This window comes from Liolophura sinensis, chromosome 11 (genome assembly GCF_032854445.1).
Source record: "Liolophura sinensis isolate JHLJ2023 chromosome 11, CUHK_Ljap_v2, whole genome shotgun sequence".
Classification (NCBI taxonomy): domain Eukaryota; kingdom Metazoa; phylum Mollusca; class Polyplacophora; order Chitonida; family Chitonidae; genus Liolophura; species Liolophura sinensis.
This window is the reverse complement of record NC_088305.1, coordinates 10,369,573-10,389,254: the sequence shown is the minus strand read 5'-3', so window position 1 is coordinate 10,389,254 and position 19,682 is coordinate 10,369,573. Positions and strand designations below refer to the sequence as shown.

Sequence of the window (19,682 nt, the reverse complement as noted above, 5' to 3'; positions counted from 1 at the left end):
ACAGACAAAAGAGCTTAGACCTTAATCACTTGATGGGAAAGAATAAGACATTTTTGTCATGAAAATGGAAATAAAGTAACTTAAAACATCTATATCGAAGATTTGCTCTATATGGTCTATGTCTGTATTTATATATTTGCGTTCTTCATAAACTTTAATCATTCAATATATTTTAAGCATGCACTTGTGTCTTCTAAATTAGTATAACGACCACCTTTTTGAGCACGCTTCTGGTAAATTCACAAACAAAAATATCTGAAATACAAAATTATCGCTTTATTTTCTTACAGGGTTCTGATACAAAAATGTTAACTAGAATCCGATTAAAATGCATATGAACAAATGTAAGAGGAAGTGGAGCGCGCATCTTTGCCCATTTCATGCCATTATATGTACGCGCTCTTGTACCCATATCACAAATATACAAATATGAAGATGCAAAAATTCCTGTGTCTGAGATAAAAATCAAGCCAAAAACAAAATTAAATTCAGTTTTGTCTTTTCTGCGGATCTGTTGAAAATATAGTTAGAGTTTGATTATAATGCATATGAAGAAATCAAGAAGAAAGGCGAATTCTTGGAGCTAATACGATCTCCAGTTTGATATCTTTAGGTTTATTTGTTCTTGCAACCATTTCACAAATATACAAACAAAAGCAAGCAAATTGCTATGTCCAAATTAAGACAGAAATGAAAAAACTAAGCAAAAACGGTTTTGCCAAAATTTGACTTTTTAAGATATCCTTATGCAATGGAGTATGCAAATCTTCTGCAAAGACTTCTATACCAGCAGTGCGCTCTAGGTACTTGAATACTAATACCAGCGATTTCAGTACCAATAAAACTGACCGTGAATGATCGGAAGGTGTTGTTGTTCAAGCAGATAGAGGGCGCTGCTGTTGTTATGAGCGATAAGATTTGTCTCCCTTTGAAGATGACAGGCGAACGCTATTGAGATGCTACGGAGACACCGCCATTATATGTATAAAAACCTCCCATATATATAATCCTTTAAGTATAAAGTTCAGATCAAGACACAAAAATCTCCACTCGCAAGAAAAAAGAAAGCCCACGTATGCAGTGGACTTCGCATCTATACAGTAAACCTGTATTAAAGCGTACGTCTTTAATTGTGTTTTACATGTACCTGATCCCAGTTTCACAAAGATGTCGTATATGTGCGATTACCGTGGTACGGCCATTGTGACTTACAAAATATCGCACGACAAATGTAAGATAAAAAATGTCGTTCGCCGCTTTGTGAAACTGGGCCCTAACATTGCTGGGTTTGCTGCAATTTTTATAATGCTACTGGAGAGCAGCATGTGCGGAGGAAGTTTGAGAGGTTCAAAACAACAGAGATGAAACAAAAAAAGAGGAAGACTTCAGGGGCAGCTTGCAACGCTGGATCGTAAGATTCAGTTGAGCGTAAATCACTAAGTTCAAGATCATAAACCCATCTAACAATGGACACCCTCTTTCATGATGGGACTGTAAGTTATGACAATCGTAACTTACAATAAAAATTAGATAATTTACATAGACTGTTAGTTTTTAATGTTCGACTCAGTTTGGGAAAATATGCAATTTAATCGTCTCGATAACATGTTACAAGAATTTTATAAGATGTTGTCATTGCTAGTTGCTGAATCATTACTATGTATAACATTTTTGGAGGCGAGAAAAACTTATTGACTTTTATACGGGCCACCATTATGTACGAGATCGTAACCGCGAAAAACAACAATTCTAACAATTCATTTGTGATATCAGTTGTCCAGTCCTACTGAGGCTAAGATCTCTTGGTTCTTTGAATATTTACCTATTCATTGCACTTTGATACTTCCATATTAACGACCGTAGTAGATGCACCAGGCCCAGTTTGTACAAAGTGAAATGCCCCAACAGGCCAGCTTACTGGTTACATAGGCGCCAGCAGTAACATGCATGGCCATTGAAGTGCACAAAATTACTTATAATCAATACTTATACATAAGACTTGTAGAAGAAAAGACCTCTACAAATCGAAGCAGGCATCAATAAATAGGCCACTTAAAACTATGCATAAATATACTTTCATTCATTTTTTATATTTTTGTGAAAGGAGTTAAAAGCACGCGAACATGTGAAATCTAAGGTGGGCTTTATGGACCATACTATCAGAGGTTAGGAACTCCGCCATCACAGGAAGTTTATCCAACTTTAATCACGACACCGAATATCGGAATAATTCTTTTTACTGATGAATAAAAGATTACTGAAATAATGCCCCCCAAAAATTCTTTCCTTCTGGTGAACATTAGGAAAAACAAGGTGGTGTGACGTTAAAGTTTCTACATACCGTCATTATGGCTCATAAAATCCACTATTGTATTCTAATATTTGAATGCCTTTCGACACTGTGAAAACTAAATGGAAGTATTTTTACTCATGGTTTTCAGTAGTCTGTATGATGAACCTTATTTAATATTTTAGCTTTCTTTTACTTTAATATGCCAGTTGACAGCTTTTCGGTCAAAAGACTTTCAATATATACATTTTACACATGTAAATGTTGCTGCAAGTTTCAAATGTATCCTTTCCAATGCGCAATCTAAAGATCCAATATGTTTCCTGGAGCTTTAAGGAACAGGAGATAACAACCTCTCTCTTAGGAATAACTCTCAGGGTTTAAACTTGACAGATTACATTCCTCATGGCTCCTCACACGGATGTCGTGCAAACCATTCGACTATTGCCTGGTAGTGTCATAATGACGTCACAACCGGATATGACGTTTCACAATATCCACCAGTTAATGGGAGAGAGTGGAGAGATCAAGATGGAGAATACTAGTGAAAAATGTGCGAAAACATCACGATTTTCAAGATTCCAGAGAAGTAGGTTTATATGACAACAAAACGTAATTATTAATATCAAATATAGGATAGAAGCCTATTTCTTCGTCTCGGCAGATTTCCCCAGTGAACTTTTTTCTTGCAGACATACAAGGTGAAATGTGGATTCACATCCGGGTTCCTATGAATGCGTCCATGTCTTCAGCTTTATCCTCCGAAGATAACCGGACGTAATTGTTTGATGTTCGCCCAGAAGGAGGCAGGGCAACACTAACTGGGTGTAGATATGGGTCATCCGGGCAGGTATTTTTTGAAACAGGAACGATATAATCAGCTCCCCCCACAGCTCCAGGTGGTGCTGGGGGAGGTACCTCGCCCAGTCCCGTGGGGGATTGGCCTTGGGAGCTCACCGAGTCCAGTTCAACATTGGAGTTTTCCTCCCTTAAAAGCTGTTTAAGATCGTCCCGCTTTTTCCTCTTGAAAAAACCAACCTGTAAATCATGGTACAAAACATATATGCATAAACATAAGGTTTTACTGGTAACAGTTCAAATTCGACCAAATACCTGAACAAATTTAGTAACAGATTGGAATGTACAGTGGTTTATAATATAAAGAGATGCATATGTACACACTCTATTTTATATATATATATATATATATATATATATATATATATATATATATATATATATATATATATATATATATATATATATTATCTTCATGCATTATCTTATGCAAATGGACCAGGATGTTGAGGATACTAATAATACAAAAACATAAAAAGAGGGATCAGAATATTGGAGATATTGAAGATAATGCAAAAACAGAAACGAGGGATCAAGATAAAGCAAATATATAATAAGAGAGATCAGAATATTTGGGATGAAGATAATGCAAAAACAGAAACGAGGGATCAAGATAAAGCAAATATATAAAAAGAGAGATCAGAATATTTGGGATGAAGATAATGCAAAAACAGAAACGAGGGATCAACATAATGCAAAAAAAAAAAAATAAAAAGAGAGTTCAGAATACTGGGGATCAAGATACTTGTAATGCAAAAACAGAAAAGACGGATCAAGATATTGCAACAAAGTAATATTGATGCTGGTGATACTGATAACGTGGCAGAAGGAAATAGGGACCATGATTCTGGACATAATGATAATGAAAAATAAAGTGCAAAAGGACCAAGTAGCTGGGGATAATGATAATGCAAAAACAATGCAGAGGGGTTCCTTTGCAAATCCTACCTTCCACAGGACGAGACAAATCAGACACAGAAGAAGAAAGCCACCCAGGAGACAGCCAAGGAGGATCCATGGATCGGCCGGACTCGTCAATGGACCGAAGATGTCGGTGACTATCTAATAAAAAACATATGCCGATACCTTATATTAGGACGATTGTATCTTAAGGGATAAAATGGGGCCTCCGTGGCAGAGTGGTTATCGTGCTAGTTCAACACAATTCGCCAGGAAGTTCTCACCTATGCGTTCGCTGTGAGCTGAAGTCCAACTCATGGACTCACGGAGGCCTCCAACATTGTATAAGTGAAACATTTTTGAGCATGGAGTCAAATAATAACCGCATAAATAAATATATACAGTATATACATAAGTTCATGAAGAATGAATCTTACGCCAATTAGGCCAGTGTACAATATCCAAATAAAGCTCACTGCAAGTCCAACATTTTTGTTTAGGTCATTTGTTTCCTAACATTATAATAAATTATCTCCCTTGAATCTGAAAAACAATATGAAAGTCACTGTACTCATTTCATGCGACTGACGTCATACACGTGTCACACTGTCACTGACTGAGAACATCTGCATTGTTAATAAATTCTACAAGATATACCTTAGTTGCCCTTTTCGTGCCATTTAAAGACAGAAATAAAAAGACAACAACAACAAGCAAAAGCGTCAGTGCAATGACGTTATTATGGCATCCAACTCTGTGATGTGGTAGTAGCCCAGCGTGCAGATAATAACTTGTAGACGGGGTTGTTGTAGTACTGCATATCATATTTGTAGGCGTGGTCTAATATAACCACGCTTATCAACTTCTATCCTAACTTCATTATTTAAGCATCGAAGGATTGAAAACCGAAGGCAAGAATGAATTGCTTCACACGTACATGGGAATGGCCTTTTTGAAAGCTCCCCAGAACCAAAAGCGAATGTTGCTGAACTGTCACCGTGGCATTCGTTTTCAGCTTGAAGGCGCTATTGGACTGTAAAATGAAACAAGCATAAATAATTTAAGATTTCTACTTTGACCAAATATATATATATATATACTAAAAACTATTTAAAACTAATTCCGGATCATTGTCGGAATTGCCACGAATATTAAATGGATCGGTCCGCAGTCCAAGTCCATGTTGTGCATAAAATTCCCTAAAATCCACTACACGGCTTTTACCCTGAAGCTGTTGACCAATAGACAGGCATAAATACGGATAGACAAATAAACGCCCTGCGTTTAACCTCCTTGGCGGGGCTAACGCGGATACAAACATTGTATTTCAAGAGGACTTGTGTCCACGTCTGGGAAAAGTTCTACACAGTCAACACTATATTCGACGATTTATTTGACAGCATTTTGGTCTATCTATCTATCTATCAAGAGAACTTGCTTGATGTGACAACAGAAGTTTATTTTCTAACCTAAGTTAATTTGCAAAGAATAACGCCAAAATAACTTCACATTCCCAGCCGTATTTTGAGTTTATAATTGGACTGAAACGAAAAGTTATGCAACAGTATTGCTTAAAAACTACAAGTTTAACAAATTTTTTGTTTTGGTGATTGATACTCGCCCCATAATTCCAGAACGTACTCTCCTCCACCCAGCCATTGACAAAGACGACCGCTGCGTCACCACGCTTCAGTTCGGACACTTGGCAGGTGACTGTCACACATTTGGTCGTCAGGCAAGTCTGAGTAACACATCGACAAATGTTAAGTAGAGTTCATTTTAGATATAAAATTTTCAAGATATACAATTACTGATTCATTTTAAAAATTATAACGTCTTCTATGAGGGACAATGTAAACTATTGCACAGTGAGATATAGTACACAGACGAATGGTGTTTCACGCCGTACTCAAGAATATTTCACTTATTACACGGCTGCCAGCATTATGGTGGGAGGAAACGACTGGTGTTTTACGCCGTACTCAAAAATATTTCACTTATACCACGGTGGCCAGCATTATGGTGGGAGGAAACCGCCACATTTAACACTTAGACCTTTAAATGTTTTAAATAAACGCTGAGCAAATTAGAACAACGAAAATTAGTCGACGAGACGAACATGACACAAACCTGTCACCTTTTTGAAACATACAAGACAGAAGAGATGCCGGCTCAATCCAGGCCTTGGCCACGTGATTTTTAGATTTCCCCCTGTCAGTGCTTGTGGCGCCTTGGTGACAATTAACCGTTTGTGTAGTATTAATTTTGTTAAGGATCAGTTGTCTTCCGCTAGTATGGTGTGGAAGTCTGGTGTGGTTTGTACGTTTCCTCCACCAATAAAAATGGCCTCAACCGCATACATAAAAATCAATCAATCAATCACTAAATCAATTGATCAATCAGTTTACCATATGTTCTTTCAAGATTCCTGAATTGGTGACAACCTGTCCCAGCCAAGGCATCTTTGGTGTTTCTTCACTCACCAGATATTCCACGTCATCTGATGACGATTGCCCCCCTTCCTCGCTGCCTGTTGGGGGTTTTAAGGGATCCCAGTGACAGTGACCGTCTATATCCTGCCTTTGGCCCTCTATCGGCAGCACCTGGACCAAGAAGAACATCATTACACTAAACAACTACATTCAGACGGTTCCACAACGCGATTTTTTTAATATTTAAACAGATTAAAACATTAACCACCATTGCTGTGTTAGTTATGATTCTAATCATTTTGTCACATTTCGCAAACAACAAATGTAGAATAATGATTTACTGTACATGTATACACACGGCTGCCAAAATGTTTTACCTTCGGGCAGTGGGTAGTTCTAAACATTCACCCATCTTCAGATTTTAATTTACAATTTAGCATTAAACCTATTTTGTATGCCACTTAAACATATTTCATATTGGATTAACCTTGAACAACGTAACTATGCGTTTCCAGTACGGTGGTATAACGTGCAATAATCCTCATAAATGGGAACAAATCTTCTAGCTCATGAATCAGTCTCGCCCTCACCCTTCAACAATAGTAATACCAGTGACTTCGAAAACCATACAAGTGATCAACCCCCACCCCTCCCGCCGGCATTATTACTCAAGTAATCAAAGGGTAAAGCAGCTCCAGTATTTATTTCCCCTGAGCCCTATATACTTAAAACGCAACATTCGGATCGCATTGCTTACCTCCACTGATGAAATGTGGACAAGTTGTCTCCCTTGGTTGTCCACGCTGGGCACACTAACTTGAACATCGATACCGGGCGTACTGCCTCGTCCGACATTGGCCACGGTGTACTCATGTACAACAGGTATCCGCTTACTCTCCACGTCCGTGTCAGTGTGTGCCTGTGGCTGGCCGTACCGAATCTGCTCCGGAAGAGACGCTCTGTACGAAAAAGAATCAGAAGTTAAAAAATAAGGGCAAACAAGGAGAATCTACATTTTTCGTAAATGTATAAATACCCAGCTCGTTGTAAAATGTATTTCACCCATCTCCAGTGGGTTAATTAATTTATTTATTTGATTTGTGTTTTACGCCGTACTCAAGAACATTTCACTTATACGACGGCGGCCAGCATTATGGTGGGAAGAAACCGGGCAGAGCCCACGGGAAACTCACGACCATCCGCAGGCTCCAATGGGTTAACGTTTTTTTCTATTTAACTCTATACTTTTAGTTTTTTCTGTTTTTCTAAATAATTTGCTTGATATACAAAAGTTCAAGCCCTTTCTTTGTTTACAGCTTTACTGACCACAAAGGAAATGAAATCTTCAATGAGTGGCGGCTGGGTTGGATATTATCTAAACCACTGAACCAAAATCTCAGTAACAATTTTTTTTTATGTAATGAAAAAGTACCACATCTACAAGTTTTCACGCAGGTCATGAACTTAGATTAGCAAACTGTTAAGTAAACGAGTTAAGAATATGTTTCACCCGAGCTTTAAGTTGATTCACTGAAGCTCAGCACTTTCACATGCGAAACAAAATACTTTGAAAGCAAACTTACCCTTGTACTGTAAGATGAGCTTCCATCATCAGCACTGTGTCTATACTCATGACATTGTCTGCCTTTGTGGCGTTCAACTCCTCGCTCAGCGTCGACGCCTTCAGCGAGATGGTCGTCGTATTGGAGCGTGCTCTCAGCTCGCTTACGTCAAACGTCAGCAGAAAGTGGACGAATCCGTCCGGTGGCAAAGGGTTGCCGGTGTAGCAGATCATGGTGACTTGCTCCTGCCCTTTGTCGTCCCGAGGGGACGGCCCCAGCTCACACGTGACGGTTGCCCCCGGGGGAGACTCTACCGTAGTCACATCAGTTACCGCAAGCTGTTTGTCGTAGTTCAGATTCACGGTGGTCAGGTAAGCTGCCTCCCCTCGGTTTTTGACCACCACTTTCACGGGGTACTTAGAGCTGCCGATTAGAAGAGAGCTGGGTGCGTAGGAATCAAGGGAGAGGTCGGCGATACACACATCGTCATCCCCGCACTCTTTAGCAAAAGGCACCTGTCGAGAGAAGAAAAATAATGAACTGTTCGCAAAAGTGAATGAATACTTAGGTTTTCACGTCGCACTTAACAAGTTATCAATCATGGGACTCCTTGTTGCAGGATTGATTTCCATCGTTTTTTTTATCTAGTGCTGCTTCTCTGAAACGACTTACCGAAAGGAAATAAGCTGCCCCACTCGAGCCATTATACTGATACGGTTCAACCAGTCGTTATACTATCCCCGCAATAATGAACGCCAAGTAAAAAAGCTACAAAAGAAGTTACAACTTCCTCTCTGATAGAGCGGCAGGTCATGGTAGAACGGTGAAACTTTGTATACCGGTGAGCTTTTGGTACAGCGGTGAGTCTCGGTAGAGTGCCGAGTCTTGGTAGAGAACTGAGCTCTGGGCTTGCATTTATCAAGCAATTTAAGACTTAAGTCAAAAATTACAAGTGGTTAAAACGACAAAACAGAAAAGAATTGAAACTGTGGTTGATACATCATTCTGCAGTAAGGAATCAGTATACAAATGTTGTTATGTTACGATGTTACAAATGTTTCTTGTAGATGTGTTTGAATTTTTGACTTTTAGATGTTTGATAAATATGAGCTCTGGTAGAGAGGCATATCTTGGTAGAGCGCAGAGCAAAGCACAGAACCTTGGTAGAGCCCAGAGCCTTGGCAGACCCGGTAGGTTTTGGAAGCCGGTGAGTCAAGGCAAACCTTTAACTTTAGAACGGTGAGCCGTATGCTCGAAATCTCAACATTTTGTACAGCGACGAACTTTGAAGGTTACGTAGAGTGATAGCGTGGGCAGTAATGCCCGGAGTAAACCACCGACTTTGGGTAGGAATGGACCTTTGGCGAACCAGTAAGATCTGGATTCGAGCCATTGAAGGCTAAAAAAATCAAATGCTAATTTTTGCTAATAATGGAATTTATCAAATACCGCTTGGCTAGGAGCCGTATATTCATCGTTTTCAATTAGATTGCCACATTGGATATACGAACAGTTGCATATAACAAACCGCAACTGAGATACATATTTTATTATCCACAACTTATGTACTAGGATGGTAAACGATTTGAATACTGATTTTACTCGTTCCACTACAACATTTATTGCGCTTTTCCAACATCATTAAAAACTGCTGATTGCTTCTCTTTGCATGGTTCCGTCCTAATTTCGTACTATATATACTTTTCCTGGATTTTGGAGGGTTCTTTGTTTGACGACGACGTTTTGGAAATTTGTCTTGCTATTCTTGACTTCGAGCGTCCATACTTCTTGACGGCTGGTATATAAATGTCTGTTTCGACACATAAATTTCAAACTCGTCCTACTGTACCATGTGACAAAATGCCATCTGCCAAACTATTTTTGATTATATTTACTATACTATGGGCGTCTTTCTTTTGTATTTATTTATTTATTTATTTATTTATTTGTTTATTTATTTATCAGTGATAGGTGTTTTGCGCCGAATATTTCACAACGGCGGTCAGCACTGGTAGGAGAAAACCGCACAGTGCTCGGCAGAAACACACGATAATCCGTAGGTTGCTGGCAGACCTTCCTTCTGTATGTAGACGAATGTAAGTACGAACCTGCTTCCGGAGGAGATCCGGCGAGTATATATCCGGTATTGGGCACTTCTCTGCGCCAAGCTGACAGTTATTCTTCTGTTTGATTCTCAGTTCAAAACCGACGTCGGTGTATTTGTCTTTTCTAGGCTGTCAGCAGAAAAGAAAAGGAAGGGAATATTCTACAGACCAAAACAGATATTTATGTTTATTGTCGTAAAACTAATAATAAAATATTTAGGATTATTAAAAACAAACAGCACAGATAGTAAAACCAGAGCAGCGACGATAAAGTGCTGCTTGTCAGATGGTCACATGTAACCGTTGAAATACGGCCCATACGGTCAATTTACCTCAGTTAGGGTTTTATTTTTAAGTGTTCATGTAAATGTTAAATGATAGCCAATTAAACGCCCCCTAGCACCATAACTTGATTAAGCATACTTGGGTAAAAATATAGTGATGTTTTAATTGCAATTTAGTAGATGTCACTGGTCTGGAATTAGTAGCGTTTACAACTAGCTGGAGACATTACTGAGATCTAATGCGACTGAAAGTGGGCCCAAATTACCGACAGATATCAGCTTATTGGGCCCAAAAAATTTCTTTACACATTAGTCAGTGGCAATTGGTATATCATGTGACAGGACAGTCGCATGCAGACATATCGGAAAAGGGGTGTGAGAATATGAGTAAGGTGTGACCCCAGTGAGTATTAGATGTAACCTGTATGAGTAAGGTATGGCTTCAGTGAGTAAATTGTGACCTTAGTGAGAAAGGTATGGCGTCAGTGAGTAAGATATGACCTAAATGAGTGAGATGTGACCTCAGTGAGAAAGGTATGGCATCAGTGAGTAAGATATGACCTAAATGTGTGAGTGAGATGTGACCTCATTGAGTGAGATGTGACCTCATTGAGTATGATGTGACCTCAGTGAGTATTACGTGTGACCTTAGTGAATAAGGTGTGACCTCAGTGAGTATTACATGTGACCTTAGTGAATAAGGTGTGACTTCAGAGAGTACTAGTACTACGTGTGATGTCAGTGAGTAAGGTGTGACCTCAGTAAGGTACGGAAGTGCGGGATCACCTGCGGCCTTGGGCAGGTTCTCATTGTTCATGAGATCTTGGCAAATGACCGTAATCGTGTGCATGAAACATTTTTGACTCTGGCGTTAAACAGCAATGAATTAAAAGAACTAATCCGAATCTATCAGATTTCAGTGACATAAGCTAACAGGTTTGGGGAACAGTATATGCCTAAAGATGAAAGCCGATTGTTTTAAGTTTTGGAACCTTTTCAGATCATTACCTGGATTTATTTCATATCCTTACACATCACACTTGATTGGTGTTTGGTAATAAATGGTTATTTTGCAAATTTGACTTCAAACTATCGATATTGTAAAGGCTCTTTTCTTTGGTTGAGCAGTGTTAAGGTGATATAAGACCTAACACTTACATCTTAAGTTCAAAGCGTTTTTTATTTGATTACAGTTTACTTATTTATTTATTTATTTATTTGATTGGTGTTTTACGTTGTACTCAAGGATATTTCACTTATATGACGGCGGTCAGCATTACAGTGGGAGAAAACCGGGAAGAGCCCGGGGCAAACGCACAACCAGCATGAAGGTTAGAGTTTTACACCGTGCTCAAGAATATTTCATTTACACGACGGCGAGACGAGTTCGGAATAAAGTTGGAAGCATAAGCTTTGCTTGTAGATAACATCGACGATAGGTAATTGTGAGGATGCTAGAGGTGAGGTCAAGCCTGTGGCATGGGGTCGAAAGGTCAAAGTTATCAGGTGGTGACAGTGATGTAAAGCGAGCGTCGATTATGGGGCGCATGCGCTGCAAGAAGCAGGCCAAGAACCTCAGAGGCTTTGGCAAACATGTTTTACCTGTATGATGACCTGGTAGTTGAACCGGACGACCTTCCCACGCAACAGCGTCAGGTTTCGGTGGATTGATGGAGAGATAATGTCGGACGTCATTATGAACTGGGCTCTGCCGCTCTCTTCATCCGGATTGGTCAGTGTGTCCGCTCTCAGCTCAAACTCGATGTCTAAATATATATATATATATATATATATATATATATATATATATATAATACAGAACTGTAATCACAACTGATCTGCAAGACTTCACTGTACAAATACAAGCAACACTACCGTAGGTTTACGCAATCTTACCATTTATTTGCGCACACTGATTTTAGCTATAACTAAATAAAAGTGAAGTAAGTATATTGCTGGAACCTATATCTGTTGATTTTTTTTTATTTTTAGACTTTGAATCATTTAAAATTTATCATGAAATACATTCGCATGTTTGAATTAAAAGGATGGTTTTATGGCGCATACTGCCAGTGGCAAGCTTTTCTCACGTCACATCACTCTTTCCTCTGTATTCACACCCGGGCGAAGTCTTTGTGAACATTAAATCCATTTACCTAAAAAAACTAATTCGCGCAAAATCTATGTAATCTATTGTTTATACCCGCCTTTGCGATAACAATTTGTGGGTAAACTGGTAACAGTGCGCTTGTATTTACGAGAGAACAATGGTCTATCCCGCACGGGGCCGTGTCGCCAATGCGCGGGAAATGGCGTCCCATTACAACAGGATTGCCATGCCACTCACCCAATGTTGGAGGACATTGTTTTCCTGTATAAGCGAACGTTAGAGTGACGTCAGTGCATACGTAAATCCTCTGACGAAAACGACAGCTGGGTTGCAGACTGATGACGTTATGTCCAATGTCAAGCGAAGCTGACACCGAAGCCACGGGTACAGTCCGTAAAGTGACCACGTGATCTGACATAGGGGCGCCCACTGCCAGGTCTGAAATAAAAAGTAGACTGACTGATGAAATGATTACCGTATAATTTAGCGCCACTAGTATAACTGAAGTCTACATGAGAACTTGCATTTGTCGGCAAACTTTAAATATTTATGAGATGAAGTCTGACAGTATAAAAAAAAATTGCTCGTGCTAGGATGCCATTATTTCGATAATTTCACAAATATTTTTTGTACCATTTCGGCCATTTCACAAGGTGTTTAACATTAGTTCTGTCATTTCACGCCGTTTTCAAAAATCTGTTGGTCAGATACGACAATATCTTGGCCATTTCACAATGTGGTTTCCTTGTGACCGAGCGTTTCTAATACTGGCATGAAATGCTTTGCCGAAAATACCAGACAGAACATCTCCACCCAGTCAAGATATAATGATACGGAACCAGTCAGTACCCTTATTTACGCTAAGTCGTAAGTCAATATAGTGCCAAGATTGCCGGTACCAATGTTAAGGTCTTTGGTATGACCTGGCACGTGACTGAAACCCTGGTGCGTCGCTAACAAAGATAGCACTGGGTTATTACGCTGCCTTATGCAGTCTAATTCATTTATTCATCTGACTTTTGTTTATCATCATATTGAGATTGTTTTCATATTCATGATGGCCGTTAGTTTTTTTTGGAAGCCCCAGGATAAACCACCAACATTTGGCAATTTACTGAGTAACTTTCCCACGTGTGACCATATTCATGGAAGATAACAGGTATTTAAGGCATGTGAGATTCCGCTAACGGCTATTGATCGCTTATTATCATCAACGTCTTACATGCAATGGAAGCGGGAGAATTATCAACTTCTTTGTTCAAGGGTGTGTCTGAACCCACACCTGACAACTAACACCTGAAAAGCAAGCATTAAGAGTATTACCAGGATATCCATTTTCATCCGTATCAAATGACTTGGAGATCGACCACCCAAACCCCCTCAAGTTAGGTTCAATGGACTTTCCCTGAATAGTTTGAGAGGGAGTTGTTCTTAAACCAGTTGAGCTCCCTTGATAAATGTAGATGGCACCAGTGGTGTAAGCGAAGGGAGCTCCAATGATGACATCTGAAACAATGGAGACGGCATAATACATCGGTGTGTTAAAATTTGTAAGGACGGTTGTGATGATCTATTCATGAACACGCCAGGTCAACGAATGTGTCAGAGAGTTAACATTTCTGAACACAACTTCAAATCCAAATTGATGAGGCTCAAATCATTTTGAGTTACTGTTCATCGATTTATTTGACAGGTGAGTTACGCCGTAGAGCTCGGGAAAAACACACGACCATTCGCAGGTTACCTGCATACTTCCCCAAATACCACCGAAGATGAAGCCAGAATGAACCAGGATTGAAATCACAGCGACCGCATTAGTGGGAGGAGTTATTATTCATGATTGTGACATGAAGCTGTTTTCATGGATTGTGACAATCACTTTGACAGAAGGCATGATTCCCAATCTTGAAAAGAGGCAGATTTCCAATCATGGGAGACAGGATTTCCAGTCATGGGAAAAAGGATTCTCCACCCTTGAAGGAGGCAGGATTTTCAATCATGTCAGGCTGGATTTCCAGGCATGGCAGATATTCATTAAAGTTGTCTTCTTGCATAGTAACTCAACCTTGAAGGTATTACCCTTTAAATCACTGTAGTGCGCTGTTAAGCCATTTACATTTGATTTGACAGACTTGACGCTAAGATTGTATTGTTGTTCGCAAAAGCGAAAAGGCAAAGAAACGGAGAGACGGAAATCATAGGAATAAGACATTTATTTATTCTCCAACTGGTGTTTTACGCCACATTCTAGACTGTTTCATTCTAGACTGTTTCACTTAAATGACGTAAGGCACAGGATACTGAAGAAACCAGGAACAACTCAGGGGAAGCAACTCTACATGATTAGAAGTTGCAGATGAACCAATAGAAGCTGACGATTGGTTAAGGGATTGTGGATTTTAAACAAACACTCCTATATTATGCTCACCCAAGGAGACAATGGTTCCCAGTGCTCGGTATCGGAGAGATTACCAACGCTCGACGATTTCCAGTGCCGAGAGTTGGGAGGAAGGAAGATTTGGCAATGTAACAGAAGAAAGGATTCACAATGTCTGTTGGAGGTAAGATTGCCAATGCTGGAGGATTTCCGATGATGAAAGACGCAAGAATTTGTGATGCTGAGAGAAGAGAGGATTACCAGTGCAAGTGGATTTCCAATGCTGGGAGTTGGGTTGATTACCGATGGTAGAAGATATTTAATGCTGGGAGAGCCAGTTTTCAAAATACAGGGAGGAGTGATGACTATGAAGCCTGGTGCATTTGCAATGCTTGGAGGAGGCAGAATTCACAATTCTTCCTACTCACCGTTGAAGTCGTCGTTGTTTAGATCACCCACGCTTCCGATGGTCGTTCCAAACCTGCCTCCGGCCACACCCGGGCCGACTAGCGGATCTCTCGCTACCATATACTGAAATAAAGAAGATGGCACTGAGAGCAATATTCACGGTATAAGAAATAACTAACATCAGAACACTGAACAAGATTTTATCACTATGAAGAAATTCCCAAATGGCGGTAACATTTTCAGAATTGTACTCAAGGGCGGAGTATTTTTTTTTTGCTTGTGACCTAAAGCTGTGCACCAATCTCATTAAAGTAGAACATACTGATCGCTTCCTGACTGTTCCATTATTAGATGTGAAGGAACACGGGTTCCTCTCCCGTCAGATGAGCTCTTTTTGAATGCATGCCAACGCCAATCTTTTGAACCAAGTGGAATCATTGCTTCAAAACACAAAACCATGATTTTTTTGTGTCATGAGCCGACTTTGGTTTTCGAATTTACGACAGGAGAAGTTTAACAGAATAAGCGATTGGAAGTAAGTGGTACTTCTAATTAACCACGATCCGGGTACTGGATTATTATCTGCCAAATGTAAAAAGTGGTTCTATCTGTAACCGGTATACTTCACCACAACAACAACCGCCGCATGAAAGGGATAAGCCCCCTACGCTCACATGAAAAGAAGTCTGTTTTAATTTGGCCATTACAAGAAGACTCGGTCTTACCATACAGGTATAAATTGTCAGTATAAACCTATGGCAACCTGCGGATGGTCGTGGGTTTCCCCCGCGCTCTGCCCGGTTTTCACCCACCATAATCCTGGCCACCGTTGTATAAGTGAAATATTCTTGAGTACGGCGTGAAACACCAAGCAAATAAATAAATAAATAAATAAATAAATAAATAAACGTATATATGTGAAATGTGTGATGACCGGTATGTGCAACGCCTCATCCACGTCTGAAGTAACATCTGACTCAAAGATACTCATTTTATTGCAAAGTTTCTTTAGATAGAAAGAAAGTCTCTTTTCTGAGTGATGCTGATTGTATTCAGTTAGTGCAACACACTATTCTTTTAAATTTAGCGTACGTGGGAATGTCTGCCAGCAGCCTGTGGATGGTCGTGGGTTTTCCCCTAGCTCTGCCCGGTTTCCTTCTCACCTTAATAATGGCAGCCGACATATTCATTCCACGTACTGTTTTAGATTGTATAAGATTAACAGGGCAAAGAAATGGCTCAGCTGATTAGCGCGCTAGCGCAGCGTAATGACCCAGTAGCCTCTCACAGCTGTCGCTGTGAGTTCAAGTCCAGCTCATGCTGGCTTTCTTCTCCGGCCGTAAGTGGGAAGGTCTGCCGGGAACTTGCGAACGGTCGTGGGTTTCCTCCGGGCTCTGCCCGCTTTCCACCCTCCATAATGCTGTTCACCGTCGTACAAGTGAAATATTCTTGATTACGGCGTAAAACACCAATCAATTATATAAAAAAAATTTAAATATAGCACACATATTCATTCCACGTACTAGTATAGATTGTATAAGATTAACACGATAACATATATCGTGTGTGAGTATCCAGTCATGATAACAGAACACATTCTGACATCACTCAGCACAAGAGACTTGCATTAAAATTAACGTATTTTAGTGTATAGATTTGCAAAGCACCAAACACGGATCATCCACTGTGGTTAATGATTTTAGCAGGATAAAAATTATGTCAGAATGGCGGGTGAAAGAGGCCAAATGCTCTTTTACATCTGTGCTCATGAATGTGATTTAGGTATGCTTACGTCAAGCTTGTTGCTTTTATACACGTACACCTTTCCTTCCTCATACGTTGAAGAGTATAATGGCGCCCCAATCAGCAGCTCATCGAAAGAATCGTTGTTTACATCAACTGCACAGACCGCTGCTCCAAAGTAAGAGCCAAACTACAACACAACACTCTCTGTGTTAACCTCAAACCATGCTATAGACAAACTGCCACATAACCAGTTGGTGCTTACATCAGTGGCATATACGAATGCTCAAAATTGCGAGCCAAACTTAAACATAAAAATATCTGATAAAACTATCAGCCCTTTCCTCCAGCCACGTAACAGTCAAACTGCAACATAACTAATCCGTGTTTAAATTCATTACATATAAGGATGACAAACCAAACCGCAACGTTAACTGTCACTGTTTACCATAAAGGCGCTGTCGGTAAATATCAGTTATTATTATAAAACGAACTGAAACACAGAACAGTCTTTGATCAACTTAACCTCCTGATAGGTGGCTCAAAAGCAGCAACATGACACCTCCATCCATGCGCCCGACCGCCGCGACACAAGACAAAGTTCTTCAGTACATTAAACGCCAATCATATTAACTTAAAAATAAATAAATAAATCTGATATTTAAACTTTCTTTTTCTTTCCACACGCAGATTGTAATACTTTTATGTTACCGTCTTTTGATGTAAGAAAGTGTAAATAAATAAAAGACTCGAAACAGCGTCTCCATTCAGACAGTCACTCTATTCCACTCACTTCATCACCTCGAGCAGTCCCGCAGTATGTTACTTACGTATTATTAGCCAATCGCTATGCTGCAACGTCATGAATATTAATATAGGGGAGCTGATCATGTGATGTATACATACACATGTGCTATGATGTAAACAAATGCACGTTGCAAACTAAGAAAATATAACACACCCCTTCTTTTGAAGAAAAGCTAGTGGTATTACATTCTTTAAGAAATTTTACTTCTAAAGGACTGCCCGAGTATACATTTTAAATGCAACAAATTTCAATTTAAAACAAAACAGATTACACTGCAAACTGTAAGTATTTGTAGAGTCAGTTTGATACTTAAAACTTGAGTTGGAGTCAAATGTCAAATGATATCCGTGGTTCACCAGGTTTTAAAGCTAAACACAAATTTATCCATCCATTAAACTTTCATAAGAATGTCAAGATCACACAATTCGGAACAATTTAACATAGTAAATAAAATTATCGTAGCACTTTGAATCATCCAAATCCATAAATCTGAGTAATGGAAAAACTGAACCTATCTGTAAATGCATCGCTCATTTCAATGCCGTGGAATGATAGAATCCAATGAACTGAATAGAATGCACACATTAGTCAGATTCACAAATTCACTGTTGGAGCTGGAATTAGCATTCTGACTGAGATCTGCAACTGAGAGCAAAACAAACTGTGCTCACAATAACACACACATCCACTTTATCCAGTTATGAAATCAGATAAAATCTTGGATGAGTTGTATTTTCCAGCGGTGGAGGTGTCGAGCCTGTTGATTTGTTGTTCGGACTGTTGGCCAGTGGTGCTGGTTTGGACGGAATGATGTGACCACGGTTCCGTTGATAATTTCCACCGTCAGATGTCGAGACAATATATGATCGTGGTATCTCGGCTACTTTTCTCACTATCGCTGGTTTCCATTTCCCATTGAGTTGTTGCATGTACCCATCCTCTCCTTCCCTTAATGGTTTTTGAGATTGGGTGTTAGGGTTATAGTATTTCTCACTGTTCATCCGTTTCTGTGAAAGTCGCCTTTGTACATCTTTTGCGTTTTGTACAGATGGACGGAGCGGTTTTTGTTGGACTGAGAGGTTGTCTCGAAGACGACGACTCATTAGTAGTTGGAGCTGGCGTAGCGGTTCCATCAGTGGGTGTATTTCTGTAGACTAATATCCCATGTACGGGTCAGTACCGTCGGTCTGGGCTTTATTCGTGATCCGTTTTGCTGTACCGACATACTTCTCAGAAAGTCCGTTAAATTAGTGATGGTAGGGGCTGTTCATGGTGTGCTTGAAACCCCTGCAGCGAATCTTTTGAATTCTGCAGATGTGTATTGCCTTCCATTGTCCGATATCAGTTCTTCACATATGCCGTGCTGGGCAAAGATTGATTTCATGTGATTGATGACACTGTTGGCGGTGATATTAGGTAACATGCTGATCTCAAAATAGTGACTATAATAATCAGCCACAATGAGATAGTTACGGTAGTGTCACTCAAACAGGTCTGTGCTTACAATTTTCATGGCCCGTTTGGTATCGGCGGTGACATCATCCGTTCCTTCGGTAGGGAGGATCTGTATTCGAGACATGTGCTACATCTGTTCACATAGTCCTCAATTTGTGAACACATGTGCGGCCAGTAGAGAAATTCTCTAGCACGTCTTTTGCAAAGTTCCATGCCGAAATGTCCTGCATGTATCCATTGCAGCATATCGACATGCACTGATGCTGGAATCACAATTTTGTCACTTTTGAAAACTATGCCGTTCAAAACAGTCAGTTCGTCTCGCACATGCCAGAATTCTCTCAGATCAG

The 19,682-nt window shown here is 39.8% G+C and overlaps 1 protein-coding gene across 1 annotated transcript in view; it reads right to left on the bottom strand.

Annotated features, from left to right (window-relative positions):
* Window positions 1-254: 254 nt before the first annotated feature.
* The window catches only part of LOC135477678 (integrin alpha-9-like), a 38,586-nt gene continuing 19,158 nt past the window's right edge, over window positions 255-19,682 (bottom strand). Inside the window, exons 10-22 of the mRNA XM_064757864.1 lie at window positions 17,119-17,259; window positions 15,347-15,449; window positions 13,865-14,047; window positions 12,779-12,979; window positions 12,034-12,197; window positions 10,151-10,276; window positions 8,064-8,557; window positions 7,238-7,439; window positions 6,532-6,651; window positions 5,670-5,789; window positions 4,986-5,081; window positions 4,097-4,210; window positions 255-3,328 (exon numbers count right to left, since the gene is read on the bottom strand). Of these exons, the coding sequence (XP_064613934.1) occupies window positions 3,005-3,328; window positions 4,097-4,210; window positions 4,986-5,081; window positions 5,670-5,789; window positions 6,532-6,651; window positions 7,238-7,439; window positions 8,064-8,557; window positions 10,151-10,276; window positions 12,034-12,197; window positions 12,779-12,979; window positions 13,865-14,047; window positions 15,347-15,449; window positions 17,119-17,259 (2,388 nt within the window). The 3' untranslated portion in view covers window positions 255-3,004. The remainder of the gene's footprint in view (window positions 3,329-4,096; window positions 4,211-4,985; window positions 5,082-5,669; window positions 5,790-6,531; window positions 6,652-7,237; window positions 7,440-8,063; window positions 8,558-10,150; window positions 10,277-12,033; window positions 12,198-12,778; window positions 12,980-13,864; window positions 14,048-15,346; window positions 15,450-17,118; window positions 17,260-19,682) is intronic.